We start from the raw sequence: 27965 nt of genomic DNA on the forward strand, positions 1-27965 counted from the left end.
GTAATGACCTCAAGAAAATGAAAATTGCTTATCTTGCAGATTTATTTACTAGATTCAACTCAATGAACTTACAAGGACAAGATAACTCTTATTAAGGGGAAATACTCAAATTTCAGCATTTATTTCAAAATTAAAGCTTTTAGGACAACGTGAATTGTATCAATTTCCAAATCTGTTGGAAATAGAGAAAAATGAAAAAATAGCTGATGAAATTGTACTAACTTTTTGTAATCATCTAGAAATGTTGCACAGAGATATGCAGGAAAGGTTCGAAGATCTCCTTAATTTGAAAATTCCAGATTGGGTTATAAATCCTTTTTTAAATAATGACGATGGTGAACGTTTTGTAGAAGAATTGATTGAGTTACAAAATTGAACTGAAGTTGAACTGAAGCCAAAATTTCAAAATTCATATCAGGAATTTTTGTTACAAAAGAAAATCCCTGACCATTATCCCGCATTGTGGGGAATTGTAAAAAAATTACTTATTTCTTTTCCAACATCATATCCTAGTCGAAACCGGTTTCAGTGCTGTATCCCAATTGCTGACAAAACAAAGAAATTGTCTGGATGTTGTTAAACGTGGCGATTTACGACTTCTACTTACAGTTATTAAACCTAATATTTATAAGCTAATAAATTTCCACCAAACTCATCCATCGCATTAAATATTAAAATATAATTAACTATTTCCATTAATATCATGACTTATTTATGTAATTAGCTTTAATTTTTGACTTAATTTAAGTGACTATAACTGACTTTATTTATGTGGTTGTAATTTTTTATGAGAAAGGAATAAAGTGCAGTAAATAGTTTTATTTATAATTCACACACATACATGCAGGGCTGCATTTACGTTTTTGGAGGCAAACAGACAAATATTCATTTCAGTTATTTAGCTTCACTTTATATTGGTGGGCTAAAAAAAAGCCCTGGTTTTTTTTTTTTACCACCCCCTAAAAAAAACCTTTTTTTTTTTAAACACCAACCAAGATAATCCAACCAAGGGGGAGTGGTGATTCAAAAAAGTTTGAGAAGCACTGCTCTATATGTTCTATGTTGATATCAATATTTGTAAAAGAATAAGAGAAGTTTACCTCAATATGATACATAGAACACTTCCCTATGATACTCTCCAGAAATTAAAACGAAAACAATTAAAAAAATCAAAAATCTTACATTACGGTAATAAATAATTAACAATAGTTAAAAATGAGATGAACACAATTAAAAATAAATTTAATGCAAATAAAATTAAGTCAAAAATTAATTTAATGAAAAAAATTGCAAAACTGATTTTCCTTCCTGAAGCTAACAATGCTTTTCGGCTGTATATCGTAATCACATGGAACTTAAATAGGGATATTAGTCTTTGCGCATGTGCTTAAAGGATCACGAGTCTGAGATTAGATACGGTCGGCGAACATTAACAGAATTTTCGTGTAATTTAATTTTGACAGTTTCTGCAAATAATAGTCTCTTATAATTACGTTGGATACTAAGTATTTTGATCTCATCAAATAAAAAAGTATGTTTTTCATTAACAGCATGAAAGGCTAATTCTGATGCTGCTAAACGAGAAGCACGAACTGAGGCCGTGTGGTAACACGAAAATTTAGAGGAAACTGCATAGTACCCTGATAAGACAAGTTGCAATCACCACAAGAAATGTTGTATACTAGGTCATTTATTTGTGTTGCGAATGCAGAAAGGATGAGTGATTGTTCAGTATAGTGTGTAATTTCCGTATTGGCCTGGCTACAATTTTAAATTCGGTATCTTTAAAGATTCTTAAGCTGTTTGTGCCACTGTTCAACATATGGGACAGAAATAAAGTATTTTTTGATATTACTATTGTTGGTTGGTGTATTTTTTGGTATTTTATCCTTACTTGTACCCTAATTCTGTCTATTGTAGCAAGTGGGTAACCCCTGTTTAAGAATCTTAATATTTGTATTTCTGAGCACAAAGCAGATTCCGTCGTTGAATATTTATAAGCATTGAGAAATTGATTAAAGATAATCTATTTTTTGTAGGTGAATGGGTACTTGGGATGCTAATAAAATCCAATTTAACATCTATTGTAAACCTACAAACACCAGTATGCTTCTGCATTATAACAGCTATCACCTGTTCACCTACAAAAGATCGATTATCTTTAATCAATTTCTCAATGCTTAATAAATATTCAATGACGGAATCTGCTTTGGGCTCAGAAATCAAATATTAACCGGCAGAGGTTACCCATTTGCTACAATAGACAGAATTAGAGTACAAGCTAAGGATAGAATACAAAAAAATACACCACCCAACAATAGTAATATCAAAAAATACTTTATTTCTGTCCCATATGTTGAAACAGTGGCACAAACAACTTAACAGATTCTTTAAAGATACTGAATTTAAAATTGTAGCCAGGCCAATACGGAAATTACACACTATTTTTATTATCATTATTATTAGCCATATGGTGCAAGGAAGCCTGAAGCTTATGCTGCACTGGCCAAAAAAAATTTTCCAAGTTACTCTGAGAGAGAGAGAGAGAGAGAGAGAGAGAGAGAGAAGAATGATATATTGAACAATCACTCAGTCCTTTCTGCATTTTCAACACAAATAAATGACAACATTACTACTACATCGAGCCCGTCACCACCAAACACGGAGGATGCGGAAAGGTCAGGAAATGACCACCGCATATCCCGGAGCAATATGGCCTTAGTTGCTAATGCTCCTAAAAACCAAATAACAACCACTACTACTACAACATTATAGTATACATTTCTAGTATACAACATTTCTTGCGGTGATTGCAGCTTGTTTTATCGGGGTTCTACATAGTTTCCTCTGAATTTTCGTGTTAATCAACATGCGGCTAGCCAGGTGGGAAGGAGCAGCAGTGTGTAGCACATGCTTCTTGATTAGACCGGGGTTCGAGCCCATCACCACCAAATACGGAGGATGCGGAAAGGTCAGGGAATTACCACCGCATATTCCCGGAGCAATATGGCCTTAGTTGCTAATGCTCCTAAAAACCAAGTAACAAACAAACAACGGGCGGCCTCAGTTCGTGCTTCTTGTTCAGCAGCTTCAGAATTATCCTTTCATGCCGTTAATGAAAACCATACTTATTTTTATTTAATGAGGCCAAAATACTAAGTGTCCAACGTAATTATATGAGACTTAATTGCAGAACCTGTTGAAATTAATTAAATTACATGAGATTTCTGTTAATGTTCACCGGCCATATCTAATCTTCGACTCGTGGTCCTTTACACGCATGCACGAAGACTAATATCTCTATTTAAGTTCCATGCTCACCCCTATTCGGTAATTTTCATTCCTGCGATCACGACATACGTTCGAAAAGCATTTGTCAGCTTCAGGAAGGAAAATCAGTTTTGCAATTTTTTTCGTTAAATTAATTTTTGACTTAATTTTATTTACGTTAAATTGATTTTTAATCGTGTTAATTTGATTTTTAATTATTGTTAATTATTTATTACCGTAATGTAAGATTTTTGATTTTTTAATTGTTTTAGTTTTAATTTCTGGAGAGTATCATACGGAAGTGTTCTACATATAATATTGAGGTAAACTTCTCATTCTTTTACAAATAAAATACTATAAATAGTACTTAATGCTCTAGATCCTAACTTAAAACTTAGGATCTATAGCATTAAGTACTATTTATAGTATTGTATTTTATTTTATATAATCTGTTTTTATTTTTCAGGCACTTATTTAATTTTTCCATTGTAACTACATCTGACAGGTCAGCATTCCCCACTCTTACTCTAATCTACTTATATGCATTCCATTATGGATGCTGGGTATTTCAGTTTCCCGGGTCCATAAACCATTCCAATACAGTAGACCCTCGATTTTCGGGGATAGATGGTAAAAAAATATTCCCGGATAATCGATTTCCCGGTTAATCCAAAAATTCAGTAAATCCCCGACATACGTAAGGGATACTTTCCAGGACTTCTTATGCAGGTAGAGTCTTGCTGTACCTCAGGAATGACTAATAAAATATTGCTACTATATATCCCTGATATGTCAAAATTACAAAAATCACATATCCTCAGAAGAATGGAGAAAAATAGTTATATATTTTTAATTAGTTTAATTAAAAACTTTAGCTGGGGACAGCGGTGAAGTAGCTGGAGTGGCGCATAAGAAAAGAAAACATATAAAAGGAAGAAAAAATGCATTTTATTGTACAGTAAAATCTATGTGTTTCGTAGCTTTGGTTATTATAATTGACTTCATTGGTGCGGATCCCTTCGCCCCTTATTGTATTCTGTCTTTGTCCTTTATTATTGTGTTCACCGTTGCCACTGACAAATCCGAAATCCACACAATACTTGTTAATGTTTGGCCATTTTCATACATCCTTATTATTTTAATTTTCTGATCCAACTCAATTGCTTTCCTTTCCTTGATATATTTAGTAGTACTGCTGTCACTTATTCTCTTAGTCGGCACCATGATAATGGTCAAAATTAAATTTTCTGAAAAGAACTTCACAGGGTTAAGGTGAAAACTCACTATTATCACTTCACGCGAGCTCACATTTTACTATAGCACATTTCTGGAGGTCACTGCCATAAAACAAACAATTTGCACTTTCCAGGTTACTGGGCTGTTAGTACATCTAATTATAAACGGGTAGCAAACTCGATCTTATTGCATTTGCAATAATACCAATAGCTGGAATTCTGTGGGCTTTTTCATTATTATGGTGAAATGTGTGTCCCCTTCACTGAAATCTTCAGTCATATAAAAAAATATATATATATATATATAAATAACGTAAGTCCGAAGCTACATAAGTCGGGGACTTACTGTATTGAAAAAGGTTCAGCAACCTAAGTAAGGGCGTAGAGGGGAACAGGTATCCTGTGTGTTATCAGACACTCAGCCTAAAACACTGATGGATCCAATATCTCTCTATTACAGAAGATTTAGGAGAAGTCCGGTTGGCCTGCCTCCCTAAAATCCACTCATGCACACCTTCTCGATGGTAAGCCCTGTTACGTCACTTAGATGGCAATGAACGTGTAGAGTGGTTCTCTTCAAGACGCCTGGTCAGCGTGAAGAGGAAAGGACCAAACCCTCCAGCAATGAGAGCACAACAATACAAATGGCCTTCAGTCCCCAGCAGCTTTCACTCTCCCTCTTACGGCAGCGAGAGGTACGACTAGGCTGCCATGCACGGAAATTGAACTTGGCCTGTCATAATGTGCGATCACTCATCGGTGAAGACAGGATATTAGAGCTGGAAAAGGAATTAGAAAATGGGAATTGGAATATCATCGGTTTGGCTGAAACAAGAAGAAGAAATGAATCACTTGTAAGTTTATTAAGTGGAAATCTGCTGTACACCAATGGAAACAGTGAAAGGAGTGAAGGTGGAGTTGGGTTTCTGGTCCATAAAGATTTTAAAAATAACATTTTGGAATTCAAAAGTACATCACCAAGGGTGTCAAGACTAATACTCAAGATTTCTAAGAGGTACAAGCTAAAGATTATAATGATTTATGCACCAACATCGAGCCATGATGATGAAGAGGTTGAAGAAATGTACACTGAAATTGTGTCTTCTAGATGAGCAGAAAACCCACTACACTATTATTATGGGGGACTTCAATGCTAAGGTTGGAAAAAGGCAAAACAGTGGAGAAAGAGGAACTATAGGAAAGTTTGGAATTGGTGAAAGAAATAAAAGAGGTGAAAGACTTGTGGAATTTGCAGAATCTCAAGGAATGTCAGTAACGAACACTTTTTTCAAGAAAAGGGTGAACAGAAAGTGGACATGGAAGAGTCCAAATGGATTAACAACTAATGAAATCGACTTCATCCTCACTAACAGAAGATATATTGTGAATGATGTTACCATCCTGAATAAGGTAAATGTTGGAAGTGATCACAGAATGGTAAGATGTACACTTGATATAGATGTAGGAAAGGAAAAAACTGACTCGAGTAAATAATACAAAGGTCTTTGAAATAACAGGAGGAGGAGAAAAAGCAGTATGTACTGGAACTTAAGAACAAGTTTGAGCTTCTGCAGACTGCTCAGGACCAAGATATCGATGAGGAATATTACAACTTTCTGAAAGTGATAAAGCCCAAGAAACCTATACGGAAACAGAAATCCAAAGAAGAAAAAATTAGTCAAGAAACACTTGTCATGATGAACCAAATATGACAAATGAAGAGCAAGAAAAACACTGACAGGGAGAAAATCGAGTATACTGAGTTATGCAAAGCCATTAGAAAGAGACTCAGAGAGGACATAAGAAGATTTAACACAAGAAAAGTAGAACAAGCATTAAGGGAAAACAAAGGATTTAAATCAGCAGCCATGAGCAGTAATACAGAAAGACAAATGATACTGAAACTAAAGAATAGCGATGGTAGAAGGTATAATTCAAATAGCAAAAGACTACTATAGAGAATTATACAAGGAGCGACGGAATGATACCAGCAGTGGGGAAGATGGATTGCAAAGTAGCAACACATATGACATACCTGATATTCTTCCTGATGAGGTAGAACATGCATTGAAGAAAATGAAGAATCGGAAAGCCCCGGGGGAAGATGAAGTTACTGTAGAGTTGTTAAAATTGGGAGGAAGAGACATAACACAAAAACTGGCAAGGCTCTTCACAAAGTGCATTAGAAAAGGTGTTATGCCTAAGCAGTGGAATAATGCAATCATAGTTTTGCTGCATAAGAAAGGAGATAAATCAGAAATTGGAAATTATAGACCAATTAGCTTGTTATCCCATATCTACAAGTTGTTCACAAGGGTCATTACTAACAGATTAGAAAGAATACTTGATGAGAATCAACCGAAAGAGCAAGCTGGCTTTAGGACAGGATTCTCAACTATGGATCACATTCACGTAATATCACAGCTAATGGAGAAAGCAAATGAATATAAAACACCATTATGCCTGGCATTTGTGGATTATGAAAAGACATTTGACTCCATACAGCATAAGGCAATGTTTCGGGCACTGGAAAGAAAAAGCATAGATACTCCATATGTTATGATTTTGAAGAAAATATATGAGAGTGCTACATCCTTTATTAGACTAGACAAAGACAGTAGCAAATTTAAAATCGAGAAAGGAGTTCGACAAGGAGACACAATATCTCCGAAGCTGTTTACTGCTGCCCTTGAGGAAGCTTTCAGAAGATTAGACTGGTCGCAGAAAGGAGTCAATGTGAACGGAGAATAGTAGTAGTAGTAGTGGCACATGATGCAAGAAAGCAAGTGTAGGAGCTTATGCAGCATCAGCCAAAAAAAAATCACACCATTCCCTCCAAATGCCTGTCCAGTTCCTCCTTAAATTTATTCAACCTATCAACTTCCACAACGACAGATGGAAGTTTGTTCCAGCAATTAACCACCCGCTGGCTAAAGGCAAATTTCCGCACATCTATTCTACATCTGTCCTTTCTTAATTTGAACTTATGTCCCCGTAGGTTGGTAATCTGAACAAGTGGAAGGATCCCATCAGAATTCAGCGTGCTCAACCCATTCAAGGCCTTATAGACCTCAACCAGATCACCGCGCAGGTGCCTAGTCTCCAGCCACTGCAGTTTGCAGAACTTAAGCCTCTCTTGGTAAGAGAATCCCTTCATTCCCCTCACCAATCGTGTTGCTCTTCTCTGTACACGCTCAAGCAAATCTACATCCTTCCTAAAATGAGGCCTCCAGACCTGTACGCAGTACTCAAGACGTGGCCTGACCATTGCCTTATACAGAGGGACAATCACCTCCTTTTCCCTGCTAGCAAAATTCCTATATATCATTGACAAAACCCCATGACCCGCCCTAGCAGCCTGTCTGCACTGCTCAGAAAACTTCATATCTGAGGCCAGTGTACTCCCCTTTACGGAAGCAAAAACCCTTTCCTTTACCCCTGACGGTAGTTACCTCTTTGAGTAAATCCCACTTCAGCACACTGTGATCACTGCCACCTAGTGGTTCCTTTATCTGCAAATTCTTAATACACGAATGATCACTGCTGATAACCAGATCAAGAGTGTTACTTTCTCTGGTTGCCTCTCGACATGCTGCTGCAGAAAACAATCATCCAATAAATCCACAAAAGTCTGACTAGTGTGTGAGTGACCAACCCACAAGTTCCAGTCAATATCTGGGAAGTTAAAATTCCCCATTATAAGACATTCTGATTTACTGGCCCACTCTATTTCTCTGTACAATTGTTCATTGTACTCATTCAAGTCATTAGGCCTATAACACACTCCTACTCTTATTTTTCCTTTCGCAGTGCTTATCTCACACCAAACTGACTCAACAGAGCACTGTTCATCTATATTAACTGGGTGCACTTCCTTTGATTTTATGTTTTTCTTAATTAACAGCATAACACCCCCCTCCCTTTCTGTCCTGTCTATCCTTTCTGTACACATTGTACTCCCCAAATTCCAGTTTTGCATTCCTTATATCTTTGTGACACCACGTCTCTGCTATCCCAACAATATCCGCCTTTGATGTCTTGACCAACACTTCAAATTCATCAAATTTATTTACTATACTTCTAGCATTGGTATACATGCTCCTATGCCTATTCCTTGTTACCCTAACACATCCCATATACCCAACTATTCCATGATGACTGCCATCCGTCCCTGAAACCCCCAACACCCCTCGCTCCAGGTCGCTTCTTATTCTAATAGAAGTTGTGCAAGAATCACCTTCACCTCTGCCTGCGGTTAATGTTAAACTATTAGTCTTTGTATCCCCCCAAACTAGCAGTTTTCCGACCCACCTAACACTGCCTCGATAGCATCAGCAAATATTCTTGCACCCTTTCTATTTAAGTGTATCCCAACCCTGTAGAAGTAATCTCTCCTGTTAACAAGTACAGTCCAGGCTGAAAAAAATTCTACCCCTTGAGCCTTGCACAATCTTTCCAGGGCCGAATTGATCGACAAGGCTCTCATCATGTACTCCCCCCTATCGTGTCTGGGCAGAATTGCAGACACTTTCAAATTCAACCCTATTTCACGGCTTTTTTTCGACAGTGACCTGTACTTGTTGAGTAATTCCGCCGGTCTCCTACTCTTAATATCATTAGTGCCAATGTGTACAACTATATCACCTTTTGTGCCCTTGAAAGATGATATCTGCTCTACAACGTCATCAACCTGTGCCCCTGGCAGACATACCCTGACATACCCATGGTCCTGTTCCACCTATCCTTTTTACAAAGGGTGTTCCCCGTTTCCCTGACAATAGAGTCACCAACAACTACTAGTTCCTGTGGGACCAGCGCATTCTCCCTTAGGGGTTGCCGCTGTGTTGCGTGATGACCAAGTGCAAGCTCTGCCGTTGATGTGGGCAGCTTAGAGCCTGATGGGCCCCTCAATTTAGATCTTTCGAGGGCATCCACCCTTTCCTTCAAACTCTCATATAGGCCCATAACAACGCTGAGTTGTCGCCTGATTTCCTTACACTCCTTACATCGCGCACACACAAAGACATCCCCCATGGCAATATCATGTTCCGTTCCAGAGAGTTCGGCAAACATTTCACAAGTTGCACATTTTTTTAGGCTGTGATGCGTTGGAGAATTGCCCCCCTCAGTTCTCCCCCGAGTCACAGCACTCCTGCCACTTTGTGCCCGTTGCTTTGCTGCTCTAGTCTGGGGCATGGTAGTTTAAATTAATAAATCAATAAATTAAATATCAATAGTATTTGAATAGAAACTATTAAATAGAAACAGTGAAGCGTATTACTATATAATTATGCGTTAGAGCTACCTAGCTACCTCAATTAAAAAATTTGAATTCCCTACCACTATATCCAAAAACAATGGCTACAAAAAATGGAACGAAATAACGGTTTTACCTATCATAAGTAAAATCCACAAAAACTCTATCTAAATTAAAAATAAAAAATAACCAGCGTAACTATAACTATATGACTACGTATTAAGTACAATATAAAATAACAATCATGTAAATAAAAGGCAAACACTTATCGTTTTTGCGGAGCCTGTAAGTGACAGCTGTAACTTTTAAAGAGATTCAGTGCCCTCTTTACCTAAACCATTTACGATTTGCAGATGACATTGTGATCATAAGCCACGATCCCAAAGAATTAGAAGAAAATTCTTAATCAGTTAATCAGTTATGCACAGTTAGTAAGGATTTTGGACTAAAGATGAATATGGCTAAAACAAAAGTAATGATGAACAAGTATACCACGGAAGGGGAAATAATGATTGAAGGAGCAGTAATTGAAAAGGTGGAGTCATATCCTTATCTGGGACAAGTTATTAGCTGTAATAATGATAAATGGCTGGAAGTCAAGAGAAGAATAAATTTTGGATGGATAGCATTCAGGAAATATAGTCACATACTGAAGAGCAATATCCCAGTTTGTCTGAAACGTAAAATAATGAACCAGTGTATACTACCCATCATGTCTTATGTAAGTGAAACTTGGACACTCGCCAAAAGAATGGAAGAGAAGCTAAGAACTACACAGCGAAGAATGGAACGAATTATATTGGGAATCAGACTGTTAGATAAGAAGAGAAACACATGGATTAGGCAGCAAACTCAAGTAAAGGACATTCTTATCAAAACTAAAGAACTAAAATGGTCTTGGGCAGGACACATAGCTCGAAGACATGATGACAGATGGACTAAGAAAATAACAGAATGGTACCCAAGAGGAGCTAGAAGAAAAGCTGGAAGACAAAGGCGGAGATGGATAGATGAAATTCATGAGTTTTTGAGTAGTAAATGCTCAAAACAGAAGGAACTGGAAAGTTGCTGGAGTGGCCTTCATCCTGCAGTGGATTGAAAATGGCTGATGATGATGATGAACCTAAGTAAAAAGTATGGCAATAGATAAAAAAAAACGAAAAACTTACTATGCACTACTCGCCTGTCCAATACGATGCTTCCATTTATTTTTTACGATGTCGATTTTAAATCTAGTAGCTTCCCTTTATTTTTTAAGATATTGATTTTAAATCTAATAGCTTCCCTTTATTTTTTACAATGTCTTGTGTGGCTTGGTCACCAACATTATAATGGTTCATTAGAGATTTAAGGGATGCACTGTTTACAAACTTTTGAATAATTTCAAGTTTTTGTGTAATTGAAATCACAACTCTTGCATTTGCCCATCATTTTCGTGATTTCAAAAAAAAAAAAAAAAAAAAAAGTTACTATAAAAAAAAAATTCCCGACATCCCTAACATAATAACGAAACAAAATTTGTCCTTTTGCGGTGCAATGGAAGAAAACAATCGACATGATCCACTAAAAATTAAACATTTGGTTTGTTTTTTTTTGAGCAGCAGGTGTGAAGACAGCGGGGGGGTACAAGATAACAGGTTCACTAATATCTCAATGAGGACTTATAACACCCTTTTTTTGTCACTTATTTACGACTTGCAAAACATCTGTTTATACCTATTCTATTTATAACCTGAATTTTATGATTTCTGGTTGGGTTTTTTTTTTTTTTTTTTTAATTTGGAATAATCTAAACATCAACCCTGTAATTTGAATTTATGACCCCTAATTCAGGAATTTTTTAGAACAGTGATAATTCCATCTTCATTCATTTTACTAATCTCCCTCAGGGCCTTATAAACCTCAATCAGGTCACCTCTTGGGTGCCTGGTTGCCAAGCTGTGTAGCCCACGTAATCAGTCTTTTCTCATACATTTGTCCTTCTGTTGATTGCACCATTCGAGTAGTCTGTTTTGGACCTTTCAAGAAGCTTGATGTCTTTTTTTCAGATTGATGAGTTCTCCACACTTGAACACAGTATTCCAAATGTGGCCTTACAATTGCCTTATGGCGCCTCTGTAGCCAGGTGGGCAGGAGCAGCAGTGCATAGCACACGCTTCTTGATTAGACCGGGGTTCGAGCCCGTGACCACCAAATACGGAGAATGTGGAAAGGTCAGGGAATGACCACCGCATATCCCCAGAGCACTATGGCCTTAGTTGCTAATGCTCCTAAAAACCACAACGACAACAATTGCCTTATACAGATGCAGTGGTATTATGACTTCCCTATCCTTATAGGATAGTGTTCAATAAATCATTGAAAGGACACCATGGGCTTTCCTGGGTGCTTGTTTATACTGTTCAGAAAACTTTATCTGCGCATATTGTACTCCCAGATCCCTTTCCTCCTTCACTGTTTTTAATTCAACCCCACCAAGTGTATAATTTTTTTCGTGGGTGGCTATTCCTCAAGTGTAAAACCTTGCATATAGCAGCACTAAAACATGGCTGACACTTCTCTGATCACCTTTGAAGTCTGTTAAAGTTGTTCTGAAGGAGCGCTGCTTGGCTGATCATTAATGACTCTGCAAATCTTTACGTCATCAGCAAATTTTTACATCACGCCTTCTATCCCTTTTAATGTCATTTATGAAAATGAGAAACAACAGTGGTCCAAGAACCAATCCTTGAGGGACCCCACTCCTGACTTTACACCAGTCTGAAAGATATCGATATCTGTTAATCACAACTCTCTGCCTTCTGCCCTGCAGCCACCCAACAATCCATCTTAGATTCTTACCAGTAATCTCAACCTATTCAAGCTTATACAGTAACCTCTCATGAAGGACCGAGTCAAATGCTTTGCTAAAATCCAAATAAACTGTCAAAATTATTCCCTAAATCCAGCTCATGAGTAACTGTGTCAAAATAGCCTACTAAGTTAATTCAGCATGATTTACCCATTACAAAATCATATTGTGTGACCTTCAGAATGCCATATCCATCTAAATGTCCCTGGATTGCACTCTTAATCACTGCCTCCAAGATTTTTCCTACAACTGAAGTCTGACTAACCAGTACCAACTTCATTCTGAGAACTGCTTTTATGTATTGGCAATAGATTAGCACTTCTCCAATCAAAAGTAATCTCCCCTGAGTCCAAAGATGCCCTCATAATTAACCTCAATGGTTCAATAAACTCGTACTCTCTCAAAACCACAGGGTATATGCCATCAACTCCGGGAGCCTTACTTGCCTTTATGCTCAAAAGTTTTTCTAATGAACAATCATCTGTAATTATGACATCGATAATTTCATATGTCTCAGCCTCACTTGCACACCCTCTTCTCAGCATGGTCTTTCATCAGTAAAGACAGATGCCAAGTACCTGTTCAATTTATCTTCAAAATCAGCTAGGTTGTCTAAGACTTTCCCACACCCTGTGCACAAGGATCCAAACCTTGTCCCCATTCTTTGATCTCTTAGCCAGTGCTTTCTCATATGCAGCCTTGGCCTCACTGATCTTATTTGTGGTATTATTACAGATCAACTTGTACCTGTCATAGACTTCGGTACTTTTCATCACTCTGTAACTGTCCCATGCTATCTTTTTCTGTTCCGTTTGACCAGCTGGCACTGCAGTCATTCATTTTGGCATTCTCCTCCTGCAATATTTTCTTAAAGGTATTTATGTGTTCATGGCTTCTGCGATTTTTTTTTTTTTATTTAAAGGTATTCCATAATTCAAATGTATTTGCCATCCCTCGGTCAGTTCACGAATGCCATATAGCTCCTCAAACTGTCAAAGTCCCCTCTTCTGAAGTTAAAACTCGAGCCTTTAACTACTGCAACATCTTTCTTCATCTTCCAGCTGACAATTGCGTGATCACTTCCTGACAATGGAAACAATTGGCCTTAAACACTTCAGTGTTTAAGGCTGATCCATTTTGGCCTTTAATAGTACAGTGAAGTTTCTTGCAAGTAACTAATTTCCATATACTGCATGCAATTTACAGAATTGAAGCACTTCTTGGTAAGAGTACCCTTTTGTTCCCCTTACTAATTTTATTTCTCTTCTCTGTTTTCTTCCAACATATCTACACTCTTCCAGAAATGAGACTTCAAACCTATATGTAGTACTCAAGTTGCAGCTGAAGAATTGCCTCATACAATGAGATGATCACCTCCCTCCTTGTCCTAGCTGGCAAAATTTCTGTATATCATTGAATGAACACCATGAGTTGACCTATTGGCTTGACTTGCACTGCTCAGGGAACTTTGTCAGACTTTACAAGGTGCCTCCATAGCCAGGTGGGCAGGAACAGCAGTGCGTAGCACACGCTTCTTAATTAGACCGGCATTCGAGCCCGTGAGCCACCGAATACGGAGGATGCAGAAAGGTCAGGGAATGACCACCGCATATCCCCGGAGCAATATGCCTTAGTTGCTAATGCTCCTAAAAACCAAATAACAACAACAGACTTTACAATTGTCCCTAGGTCCTTTTCATTCTCCACCACTTAATGATTTCACCAGTTAGTATGTTATTCTGGGATTATTGCCACCCATATGCAATATCTTGCATTTTCGATGTTTATTCTCAATTGTTATTTCTCAGCCACCTGTTTAATTTTCTAGGCATTGTTGTAGTGGTATTCCCTGCCAACTTTGTATCATCTGCAAATTTAGGCAACAATCTTGATATACCTTTATCAATATCATTAATAAATAATGAAAATATTAAGGTTCCCAGCACTGAACCCTGTGAGATGCCATTTATTAGCATGCTGTGGCCACTTATTACCATGCTGTCTTCTACCACTCATCTATCCCTTTATCTGTAGCAGTAACTTGCCAGTAATGCACTGCTCCAATTTGTTCAGCATTATTTTTTACATTCAGTTCCTTTGTTACTGCATCATTATGTTAATTAGTATTAGTAAAAGTTAATCAGATTGGTTAGACAAGATCTCCCTTTAGCAAATCCGTGCTGTGATTTCTGTGTAACTGCATTTCTTTCAATATGCTCCTTCAAAACTTCTTTAACCACTGGCTCCAATAGTTTCTCTGGAACAGAAGTTATGCTTACAGGCCTTAATTGCTCACTTTGCCCTTTGATTCCCATCTGTGAATAGGAGAAAGAGATTTGCCTATCTCCAGTTTTATCACTCGAATACAATAATTCTCTTATAATTATGACCACAGGTTTGCTTACCTCTTGCTGTTTTTTTTTTTATTTTTTTTTATTTAATTGGACGGGTTGATCAAAATGGATTTTTTTTTTTTTTTATATACCAGGTGTCATACTTCCAAATTTCATAAAGTAAGATGGTAAATTTGAATATTTGTTTTATTGTTTTGTCAAATCATTATTGTTCATTCATTATTTCTTTCTTATTTAGTATTTGCAGTGATATTTTATCTCTGTAACATGCTTATTAAAATTAAATGGCACTCTCACAAAAATAATATTTAATTTTTTATATTTAATAGGTAACAGTGGGTATTGAAATAGCCTGTCTTCTTTTCTATCTCTTCAGGCTAGTACATTCAGCCTCGTTTTTGCCGGCAGAAACATTCTGGAGGGACAAAAAGAATTTATTGGTCATTTGTGTTATGTTACTAACTGTAATTGACATCACTTGTTATATTGGATTATTGAATACAGGTCATGCACATTATGCCATTAGGTGGTCTAGACCACTCCGTCCACTTTTTCTAGTGAATTTTAGTGAAAATAAGCAAGTAAGTACTTTTTATAGTCATGAGAATTTTAATGATAGTAAGCAGATCCAAGCTGAACTGTAATTGGTGATTTAACTAATTCATGAGTTAGTTTCCAGAATGTGTTTGGCCTCCCCTGTAGTGTTTTCATCCCGAGGGGGGGGGAACTCTTTGAAATTAGTTTATTATACATGTATTTTGAAATTTTGTACAAATAAAAACTTTTTACATATATGCTTTTTAAATATTAATTTCTTATTTTGATTATGATTAAAGAGGCCTGTGCGCTCTGGATTCATTATTATCAAAACTAAAATTACTGTAACACAGAGCAAAAACGGATACAAAAATAGATTGTGACAAGTTTAATAATAGGAAATATACAAAATATTAGATTAGATACATACAAACAAAAATCTTTCAGTTGTTTTGTCAACTTTCCTCAGTTAAACTGTTAAGAATGGAGCATGAGGCCGTGTACTGCCAATCTTGTACGTGAAGTGTGTGATTAATTGTTGGATGTCGAAGCCTGTGGCTGTGATGCATGTGGACATTGCCAGCGTTTGTCAATAGTCAGGATTGCTGTTTCGATGATGGGGTGGACTTGACATCCACTGTTCCTGTTGACTGAGGTATTGGAGCATTTGATGTTCAACGACTCCAACCAGGCGCGTCGTCGATAGTGGCGGGACTTATCCACAATCACAACATTGCAGGGTGGGTCAGTGTCGTGGTGGGTTGCCCAAACATGTTTGGCAATAGCTGTGCTCCACATCCACTAAGCGGATTGCTCTTTTGTGTTCGGAAAGGCTTTTTTTGAGCAGTCTCCCCGATGTAGCAGCTAGTGCAGTCACGGCAAGAGATGTGGTAGACCAATCTGCTTTGTAGTAAGGTGGGGATCGGTGTTTTTACTTTAGAGATGAGGGATCATAATTTTCTGCATGGGAGTTGTACGCATTTTATCCCATGTGATTTTAAGATGCTACAAACCTATTGTGATAGGTTTGGGTAGTATGGGATAAAGGCACTCGCGGCTGAGTCATTACCTTGGATGTTTCTGTTGATCACTATGTGGCCATGTGTCTGTAGGTCACACCTGTCAAGGATATTGATGGGATAGCCACACCTCGTAAGATCCACCTTGACTTTAGCAATTTCGGTGCGCCTCTCATTTACAGAGCTAGAGTGTGTCCAGGCACGAGTTAGCAAGGTTCGTGCAGTGGCAAGAAGATGGCTATGCGCACGTGTGCTGACCAGGAGTTGGTAAATTGGCCAGCACACATTAGTTTATGATGGACAGTTGTCTTCAAGTGCGTGCCCTCGCACCGGACAAGGGTGTCTAAGTATGGTATTGGTGTTGTCCGACTCTAGCTCGGTGGTGAATTTTATGAAAGGCAACAGAGAATTGAGGTGGTCTAAGATTCGGTCACCTGAATTTCTGGGGATAACCACAAACACATTGTCCACGTAGCGACACCAAAAGGTAATGGGATCTGGTACATTTGTAAATGCATGACCCTCTAATTCCTCCATTGCTATGTTTGCCGTGACCGAATTAACCGGAGAACCCATGGCTGTGCCGTGTACTTGTTGGTAAATACAAGGAACAACAGTGTTCCTTGTCATATGCCTATCACAGGGCTATTTATTTCTAAATGATTCGTCTAGCTTACCAAATGCCTCTACATATAATTAGTGATGTGCATGTACTGAACCCAGATGTGAAATTAGAACTGTACTATTCTAATACTATGTATGTTTTAAAGGTGTTGAGAAGAGAGAAGATACTCCTTAAAATTGGGTTTAAATTCTTGTAGATCATAATTTTCAGAAATTCCATAAAACAGCAGCAGAAAGGATAAATGAAGAAAATTATGAGTTACTTCAGTGAGTTCGAAGTATCTCTGAAGTTATGTTGACAAGTGGACATTTTCATGTATTCAGACTGGTTTGGAGTGGAGTGATGGAATTACAGATGCTAGTTTGGAAGAATAGTTTTTTTGGAAATATCTGTAAAAAAGCATGCAGCAGAAACTAAACTTATATATGATATTAAGTGGAGAGAGAGTGATCAACATGACTGCTATCTTTTGGATAGCACCTCTGAGTTTAACAGAAATTTTTGAGGACCATCCCAGATGTGGGAACAATATTGCATAATAGAGCATATTTGTAATATGTACAATCAGTAGCTATAAAACATCTGTAGTCAACTTTATATTATCAAATAACATCCATATGATTATATATCAACTTTTAACTGCCTTAAGACTACCACCATGGCAGGGTCTGGTGCCTTGTTAAATTTCAATCAGTAGCTGTTTGTAAGAAAAGAATATTCATAATAATTACACAAACACCAACCAATGTTATAAATAGTGTTATGTTTATTAAAATAATGTTGTAAATAAAATAAAATTCCAATAAAAACTGATAAAAACAATATAATATGAATTTAAACTGCAAAGAATTATTTACAATAAAACAATGTAGATGAAACACAGGATGATAAAAGTGCTAAAATACCATAGCTTTCAGAGGCATCTGCCTCCTTTTTCAACAGTGAGGCTTATCGTATGGCACATCCTTAAAAATCATCAGGCTCACGGTTTTCAGCATGTTCCACAGGAGCATGGGCAGTGCTCTTCCCATGTGCACTGGAACTGGAAATGGCTCGGTTCCAGTGAACATGGGGAAAGAATACTGTGAGTGGAAATAGGAAAACTTAGTTCTTCCATGCTAAGAATTATTAGGAGTCAGAGTTCTTCTTAGTAAAGATATGTGGTTCTGTCTAGAAATTTGAAATAGTTGACGGAGCATAGAGCAGCAGACTGCTTTACGAGAAGTAGGACTTGGTTGCAGAAAGAGAGAAGCTAATAAAATGTTCTATATTCCACTGAAGAATAAAATAACCTAATAATTATTTAAGGAATTTTGGCAGATATTTGAGAAGTTGAAAGTGTTTGTGCAGAGTAGAGTTTGTTGAACTGAGAGGCACAATGCAGGGTACTGTCATCACCCAAACTATGGTCAGAATTTCTACTCGGTGCAAGAAAGTCATTAATAGCATATGACCTTCCCCTTTTTTCTTCTATACAGAGAAAAAAAAGAGGAAGGAGACCAGGTGAAAGCTGATAGAAGACATTTATGCTATGTATGAACAAATAGCTTAGAAATTTTGAGAGCAGTTGTTTGAATCATTCAAAACTTGTTCCATGGTATTTACTCCATGGATGAGTAATATAATCAGAATATTGCTAATGGAGTGATTCGTATTCTATCCATATCGAAAGCCATTCATTAAGTGGAGGGTTTCAAGTTAGCATAAGGGTTGCTGGTTGATGGAGTTCTCTATTACTTTGAAAAGATTTGAGGTGAGTGAGTGTAATGTGATGGTAATTGGAGGAATTTGTCACTCTTTTTAGAAAATTGTATCACCATTAGTAGTGGCAATTTATTGAAACTACCACTGGCCAAAAGCAAATTTCTTATATTTATCCTGTAGCTGTCCTTACTCTGTTTAAATTTACGCCTCTTCATGTGTTGTCCGGGCAAGAGTAAAGATGCCATCAGCATTTAGCTGATGGCATCCTCACTCTTGCCATCAGCATTTAGCAATCAATTCATAACCTCAAACATCTCAATCAGATCCCACAGGTGCTGCCTATTTTCTAGATGCCAAAATTTGCAGAACTGAACTCTTTCATCTGGAAAGAGTACCATTTTTCCTCCTTACTACCCTTGTTGCTCTTCTCTGCATATATTCCAACAGATACATATCCTTCCTAAAATGAAGCTTCCTGATATGTATTGTGGTACTCAAGATGTGGCCTAACCATTCCCTCAATGGGATGATCATCTCCCTATCCCTGATTGAAAAATTCCTACATATCATTGACAAACTACATGAGCTTCCCTGGCAGCCTGTCTGCACTCTCCAGGGAGCTTCATAGCTGACTGCAAAATTATCCCCCAGATCTTTTTCATTCTCCAGTGCCTTAGTGTGGTACCCACACAGCTGATATGTTAATCTGAGATTACTGCTACTCATACAAAGTACCTTTCATTTGTCAATATTAAACTTAAATTGCCTCTTCTCAACCCATCTGCCTAATTTATCTAGAAATTGTTGAAGTAGCATACTGCGAACCTTTGTATAATCTGCAAGCTTTGACATTTAGCCTGATATACCTTCATCAATATTATTAATAAATATAAAAAACAAGAATGGAGTAATGTTATCAGTGGAACCCTGGGGGGATTCTGCTAATAACATTAGTCCAAGAAGAGTAGTGCCCATTGATGACTACTCTCTTTTCCCACTCAACTGCCCTTTTATCCTTACCAGAAACTTTCTCTTAATGCTACACTGCCCCAATTAGTATAGCTTTCTTTTATGTGAAACATTACCAGAAGCTTTTATGAAGTAAAAATTATTTTTTGCAACTAGTTTTTTGTTACTGTGCCATAGTATCCAATCAGATTGCTTGGAAAAGTTTAGCCCTTTGAAAATATTAATGCTGTGACTGCAGTATAAATGCATTCTTCTCAAGGTGTCCTACATTGTTCTTTAACCAGTGACACTCTATTTTCCCTGGAAGAGAACTGAAATTAATAGGTCTGTAATTACTCATGTCTCCCTTTGATCCCCATTTGTGAACTGGGGATACAATTGCAGATCTTCAAATGAAGAGTGCTCTCATAATCATGACTAATGGTTTGTTTACTTCTTTTGCTGTCTCCTTTAATGTAATGGATAAGATAGTAGATGACTCTCATCAAGCCGACCGGGCTAGCTGAGTGATTATATATGAACTTTCTCAGCAGTTGTAGGAGTGGGTAAGTACTTGCCCGGCAACCCAAAGGTCGTGGGTTCGATTCCCGCCTCAGGCTTGGATCAAAGTACTGCAAAAACCTTGGGAGGTGCAATATGGCCATAGAAGCCGATGCGCCAACAACTACCAAATCAAAAAAAAAAAAAAAAAAAAAAAGACTCTCATCAACTTCTGCAATACTTATGCTTATTGGAAGCTTGAAGTGGTGAAATGCATGTTTAGTCTCCAGAGCAACTTCTATCTCTCCCATCATGCAGTATGATTGATGTCTTTGAGGTTATGATGGGTGTCATGGCAAAATCCAATCTTCCTTATATTTTGAGGGAACAGCTGTAAAACTGTGTTTGCAGGCCAGCCACTAGCTCATCCACTGGACCAAACCTATTGTTGGTAACACTCTAGGAGGCATCCAGGTCAGCTATTATATAATCTCGCTGCCTCTAATCTGCCAGGTAGTGACTGGATGGAGTCTGAGTAGTGTGTACATGGGTGGGTCCATAGTCAAGGCCGCATTCTAGAAAGGTGCTGGATATATTCTTGCCGTGTGTACACCATATCCAGTAATTTCATTACTTCATACATGCACCCTCCATCTTTTATTTACTATTGAATGCATCAAGAATACTCAAACTAATAGAACAAACTTATCAGTGATAAGACCTTAACCTCCCAAATACTTTCTTCATTCATTTCACAAATATATATGGTCCCAATTCCAATTTCAGTGTGTCTATTTCATTTTTACTCCGTGAAGTCCCACTTACTTTTTTTCTTACAGAATTCCAATTATTGGTTGGCTCAAGCACTGTTTATCTTAGCTGTCCTAATTATTTGCTGCACGATTCCTTTTGCTTCAAAGGCTTATGTTTGCTCTGATTTTCCCTGTCAGCTACTGTTGGCCCAGGTGCCAAATGATTTGTTTATTAGTTGGTCAAAACTTTATCATTGCGACTTGTTGGTCTTGTGATAGTGCGGCTGTTTGTTTGTTTGGATCCCTGAACAACAAATTGTTTGAAGAGGCTCTTCCTCCTAGTGGTCTGGGCTGGGCAGCTGAGGTGATTGATCCCTCAGCTGGCAGATAGAGCTTGTTTAGGACTGATTCTTTTTGTAATTTCGTGTAATCAAAATTTTTGTGATTGGTTAAGGAAGTACTAGAGCATAATGCCAAGAACTAGGAAAAAGATTCCGGCCCCTCCAGTGGAAGAATCTTCCCAGGAAAGCTCGGAGTCGTCAGTTGAAGAAGTTACAGGAGAGGTCTCGAGTAGACCACCTGAAAAGAAAAGAATTCCAGATGGGAAGAGTTCAAGACAGAAGACACCTTTAGATTCACAGTAGAGTTCCTCGGAATTTGCACGGTGTATGTTAGAACCTACCACCTTGGAGAATTTGGTTCATTTTAGAAGTAAATTAAGACTTTTTGTATCGGCTTTGAAAAAGTCAAGTATATATGATTTGGATATCATAATGGGATACTGGGATAAGATGGCCGAGTTGGTGCAGTCTTTGGCAGTTCGGAATGTGTTCCTAGAGACCAAGTTGAACACTTTAACGGAATAGAAAGAACAAGAAGTGGCTGTTCAAAGATCATATGCAGAGACTGTCAGTTCCAGTGAGGTAAAGTCCAAGAATAAAATGATTATAGTGAAGGCAAAGGTGGACAAATATAGTACTAGTGTGACCAAGTTAAGAGTGAGTTGATGGGACGAGTTGCCCCTGTCTTAACTGATGTCAAGATAGTATCAGTTCGACCTATAAGGAATAAAAGGGTGATGATCGAAACTGCTTCTGAAGTCGACGCCAAGAAAATTGAAGAGTGTACGGAGGTACAAAAGCTTGGGATGGAGGTTGAAAGGCCCCTTCGTCGATTACCAAGACTAGTAATTTTTGATGTTGATTCAGATGTAGATCGAGAGTCCCTAAAAACTGAATTGTGGGAAAGGAATTTGGTTGACGGATTTGTCAATAAAGACCAAGTTCTTTCCGAGATAAAAATACTTGCTAAAAATAAGGCAACGAATTCTCCTGGGTACAATGTAGTGGTGGAGGTTTCCCCACGTGTAAGGAGATACCTTTTAAAATATTCAAGAGTGTTTCTGAATTGGAGCTCACACCGTGTTCGGGAGTTGTGGACTCCGACACAATGTTATAAATGTATGGCGTATGGCCATGTGGCCCGGTACTGTGATGCGGGCGAGTTCTGCAGTCACTGTGCCGGGAGTGGTCATACCTTTAAGTCCTGTACAGAAAGAGCGGATGCTCCAAAATGTGTAAATTGATGGAGGAGGAAGGTGCCCTCTGCACATGGTGCTAACAATCGAACTTGTCCTGAATATCTAAAGGCGGTTGACACTTTAAAGAGAAGGACTGAACAGGATTAGTGGTATCATGGCGGGGTACCCCTTTCTCAGCAGTTGTAAGAAGACTTCTCCCGGTGGTGGCTGGGGGGTCGTCAGTCACAGTAGCGTCTGTGTTGCGGTTCGCAGGGACTGGACCGGTGTGAGTATTGTATGATTAATTGTAATGATCAATTGTTATTATGAATTTATGAAAGATCAATTGTTATTATTATTTAGTCTGACGGATATCAGACAGTGTTTCACTAGATAGGGCAACCTACCTCCTCGTGGTGGGGGCGGAGATGCCAACTCCGCCGCGAGGCTAAAGGTTGTGCTATTTTTTGATTTGTCATTAGTCAAGTTAGACTTTTGTAATTGTTGTTGTTTTGTTAAATTGATTGACCAAGGTTGTTAACAAATAAAACAGTTATGATTGTAAGTGGCAGATGAGCTGCGGCTCAGGTGGCCATTTGGTTTAGCTTGATTAAAAAAATGTCAGCTACTGTTGCCCCGGAGGCGACGCTGGGGCAATTGATATATTTTCTTGCTGATTGTAAGAAGTGCCAGCACTAGTGCGAGACACAGTGTTTGTTTTTGGTTCAGAGCTGAAAAACTAGCGTCCAGGCTCACACCTCCTCGTGGTCTGGGGTGGCCAGGCAGGGGTGAATCCCCTGCTTGGCTAAGTGAGCCAGACAAAGGGGACACGGTTCTCGTTATATTTTACTCAAGAGGGGAGTTTTTAATTTTTCTCCTCTTGAGGTGTTTTAGGGCATTTCCGTGCCCTTTAATGTTGGATTGTTTTGTGGTAATAAATTTGCTCACTTGTAATAGTGGAGCATTTCTGTGCCCTTAATTGAGTATTCCGTGTCCTAGAACATTAAAATAGCCTTGAATCTGAAAATCCAGGTTTACAATATAGGCCTCTGGGACCTCCACCTGTTAAACTTGGGTGGAGTTGGTTTTAGATACTCATTGAATAGTTTTCTGAGTAGTTTTAAAATTTCATTTTGGCTTTGGATCAACGGGGCCTTGCTTGCTAACAGTGTTTTGTTGTAAATATTGTAAAAAGTTTACTGATTGTCAATTTTGACTATCAGTTTTTAGTTGTAAATAAAATTATTTTATATTATACAAGATGTCTTCCTCAAGTGAAGAAAATTTGATTTCTATGGAAGATAAAGATCTGCTGGCGGCTTCATGTGAGTTAACAGAAGATGAAGTGGAAGAGATAGCAGTTAATGTATTGACAGAAGCAAAACAATTAACTGAGATAAGTGTGTTGACAGATGCTAAGGAATTAACTCAAGTTGAATTGTTCACTGGAAAAACTTTGGCAAGAACACCTCCTAAGAAAAGGTCATCATCGTTGCCGGATCCTCAACTTGATACTCAAAAAGGGACAAAAAAGAAAGTGAAGAAGACGAGTGGAGGAACTGATGTTAGTGATGGCGAGAAAAGGAAAAAGAAAAGAAGACGAGATGATAGTGTAGGTGATAAAATAGATATTGATGGATTTGCTTACATTAGAGAGATAAGAACTGAATTGCATGCGTTCCTCTGGAATAGACAGACAAGGGTTCCCACTGCTGCTGTTGGAATGATAATGGAGAAGTGGGATAAACTAGAGAAAAAGGCTCAAGAAGTTCAATTAGAAAATATTGTATTGAAAGATTGGCTTAAGAGAAAAGAAGAGAGACAAGAGGAGCAAACATATTCTACAGTTGTTAAGAGCAAGATCCCAGATATTGTTCCTAAGGTTATGATTATCAAAGCTGTGACGGACAAGTACAAAACTAGTGATGATGTGAAAATGGAGATTTTGGAGCAGGTGAGACCAATGTTATCAAATCTAAAGGTTCGAAATGTCAAGTCCATAAGAGATAGAGGAGTGTTGGTTGAGGCGGAGACGAGTGATGACCTTGCAAGATTAAAAGCGTGCTCTAAAATACAAGACTTAGGGTTGAAGTATGTTATACCAAGACCAGTGTTCCCAAAGATTGTTGTGTTTGATGTTCAAAAGGATTTAGGAAAAGATGAATTCTTGCAGCAACTTTGGATTAAAAATTTTCAAGATTATAATATAAGTGATAAAAAGTTTAAAGAAGGAGTGGAAGTCTTGACTGTGAATGAAAATAAGAGAACTAAGTTAAATAATTGGATAATTCAATTGGCACCAGATGTATGGCAGGTTGTAAAAGAAAAAAGCAGGCTGTTTGTTGGATGGATGGCCTATAAATTTAAAGAAATTTTTTCTGTAACCCAGTGTTATAGGTGTCTGGCCTTTGGCCACGTCGCGAAATATTGCAAGAGAGATGCAAGGTGTGGTCATTGTGCAGGAGGACATTTATTTAAAGATTGTTCTGAGCGAGGGAAAAGTCCGCAATGTTGTAATTGTAAGGGAACAAAAAGTGAGGCTGCTCATAGTGCTGTGGATAAGAGATGCCCAGAGTATGTTAAAGCGATGGAGATTTTTAAAAGGAAAATAGTTTATGGATAGTAAACTTAAGATTTTACAGTTGAATGCTCAGAGGGCAAGAGCAATATCCTTGCAAGTGAATAAAATTATGGAGGAAGAGAATATTTCGGTGGCACTTCTGCAGGAACCATACGTGTTAAATGGTTGTGTAACTGGATATCCCCAGAGTTATCGAGTTGTTTCATGTGGGAATAGTCCTAAGACGGCCATAATAATTAAAGATACTGATATTATTGTTACAAAGGTTTTATTGTTGAGTGGAGAAAATTACTTGTGTTGTGAAATTCAAGGTAAATTTGGAAGGTTGTATGTAGTAACAGTATATTGTCAGCCTTCTGGTAGTATAACACATTATGTTGATTATTTAGAGAAAATGTATAACATGGTTGGTTCCTGTGGGGTGGTGATAGCTATGGATTCAAATGCCACCTCTTCTCTTTGGGGTGGCGAGGTAACCGATGATAGAAGTTTATTGCTTGAGGAATGCCTTGCTGCCTCTGGGTGGGAGGTGATGAATACAGCTGGGCATCCTCCAACTTATTCTACTGTGCATGGGCAGTCTCATATAGATCTCACCCTAGCAACAAATACTATTGTTGCAAAAATAAAGAATTGGAGAGTTCGAGAACATATTACAACTAGTGACCACAATGGTATCACTTTTGCATATGAAATAGTTGATTGTATCAGAGAGCGTTATGATGTTGATAGATACTTAGATAAAAGTGCGAGGTGGCCAAGGTTTGACGAAGTATTTTTAAATAGGGTTCGAGAGATACACTGGGAAGGCCTTCCATTCAATGATTATGTAAGACAGCTTACTTTGATCTTGAATGAAGCTTGTAGGAAAAGTATGAAAAATAGATTTTGTGTAAATAGACCTGTCTTTTGGTGGACTGATGAATTGACTATTAAAAGGAAACAAACATTTTTGTGTAGAAAGAAATTTCAACAGTCAAGAAGGAATGGAGATAGAGAATTAAGCGAGATTTATAAAGAAAGATATCAAGTTATGAGAAAAGATTATGTGAGAACCGTCAGCAGAACTAAGCAAGAAATGTGGAAGAAATACGTGAGTGAGCAAGGCACCAGAGATCCCTGTAAATCAATTTTTGGAATTGTAACTAACAAGAAAAATATGTCAGATATAACGTGCACTATTGGGAGTAATCAGGAACAAACCTTAACCTGGGAAGACTCAGTTGGAAAGGTCTTAGAGGATCTCTTTCCAGATGATGGTAGGGTGATATCAGGACCAAAGAAGTTTGGTTAAAGAAGAGAATATTGAAAAATGGGAAGTTGATCAAGCCATGAACCAGGCACAAGATGGCCGATCACCGGGCCTTGATAAAGTTGAGGTGTCTGTGATGAAAAGGACATATGGAATGGTACCTGAGCTGTATCTTAATTTGTATAATAGGTGTTTGAAAGAGGGTGTTTTCCCGGCTGAGTGGAAGAAGGTGCGGTTAGTTTTATTAATAAAAGGGGTCGATCGGATGCTGAATGAATCAGGGTCATATCGGCTGATAGCACTTCTTTCAGTGATTGGAAAAACTTATGAAAGAATATGTATGAATCGTCTAATGAAGAAGCCGAAATATAATGAATTATTGTCCAGTTGCCAGTATGGGTATAAGAAAGGCTTATCTACTGAAGACGCGATATGTCATATGATGCGGATAGTTGAAAGAAGTGAAGAAAGATATGTTTTAGCAATTTTTATAGATTTTAAAGGCGCTTTTGACTATCTTCGCTGGGATAGCGTCCTCTCTAGAGTTGGTGAAATAAATAATACTAGTTTAAATGTTGTGTTTAAAGATTACTTCTCTAATAGGGAGGTGATTGTAAAGAATAGATATGGTCAGGTTGTCAAAACGATTACAAGAGGTTGTCCTCAAGGCTCGGTTATTGGTCCTTATGCTTGGAATATGGTATTTGATGAGTATTTGAACATGGATTCTGATATCGGAAAAATAGCGTATGCCAATGATTTGGTAATTGTTGTGGAAGGAAATGTGCGTTCGGTGATTGAAGGTAAAGCCAATGAGGCATTAAAGCAATTAGAAGATTGGACGATAAAATATAGTCTACAGATATCTAAAGACAAGACAGTTCAGATGTTAATGAAAGGAAAGTTAAGTATGAATAGGGCGCCAAGTGTGAGGTTGATGGGGAGACCCGTAAGATATGCCCGAGTGGTAAAATATCTGGGATTAAAATTAGAAGAGGTTTATTTTTCACTGAGCATGTGAAATATCTTAAAGAAAAAATTAGTGTGTTGTATGCCAAGCTCTGAAGAGTGATTAGAAAAGACTGGGGAATCAAGGGTAGAGCCTCGAATTTGTTGTACGATTGCTTATTCGTACCCATTATAAATTACGGTGCCGGAGCTTGGGTACACAAAATTAGTAATGTGGTAATTCAAAAGTATTTAATACAAGCTCAGAGATTTGCTCTGTTAGGAATCACAAGGGCATGTCGGACGGTCTCCTCTGACACTTTGCAAGTGATTGCTGGCAAAATGCCTGCATATTATGAAGTTTTGTTAGCAGGACTTTCATACTTAACAAAACGAAATATAAGAAAAACTATATGTGGCGTGAGCACTTGTCCAGATGTCAACAAAGTATATTCCAGTGGAGACCTAAAGACAAAAAAGAAAAGGTTCATGGATGAAATAAAAATTAGATGGCAAGAACATTGGGATAACTCAGATAAAGGTCGGCAGACTTATATGTTCTTGCCAAAAGTTGATATTGTTGACTTTAAGATGCAATTTGGTCTGCAAGCC

General features: G+C 37.9%; 1 protein-coding gene across 1 annotated transcript in view; it reads left to right on the forward strand.

The window, feature by feature from the left end:
- LOC150081911 (uncharacterized) overlaps positions 1–27965 on the forward strand; it is a 370485-nt gene that overhangs the window by 62823 nt on the left and 279697 nt on the right. Inside the window, 1 exon segment of the mRNA XM_090380362.1 lies at positions 15297–15548. Within this exon segment, the coding sequence (XP_090236488.1) occupies positions 15297–15548 (252 nt within the window).

This window comes from Mastigoproctus giganteus, chromosome 8, assembly GCF_048544385.1.
Source record: "Mastigoproctus giganteus isolate SK-2022 chromosome 8, ASM4854438v1, whole genome shotgun sequence".
Classification (NCBI taxonomy): Eukaryota; Metazoa; Arthropoda; class Arachnida; order Uropygi; family Thelyphonidae; genus Mastigoproctus; species Mastigoproctus giganteus.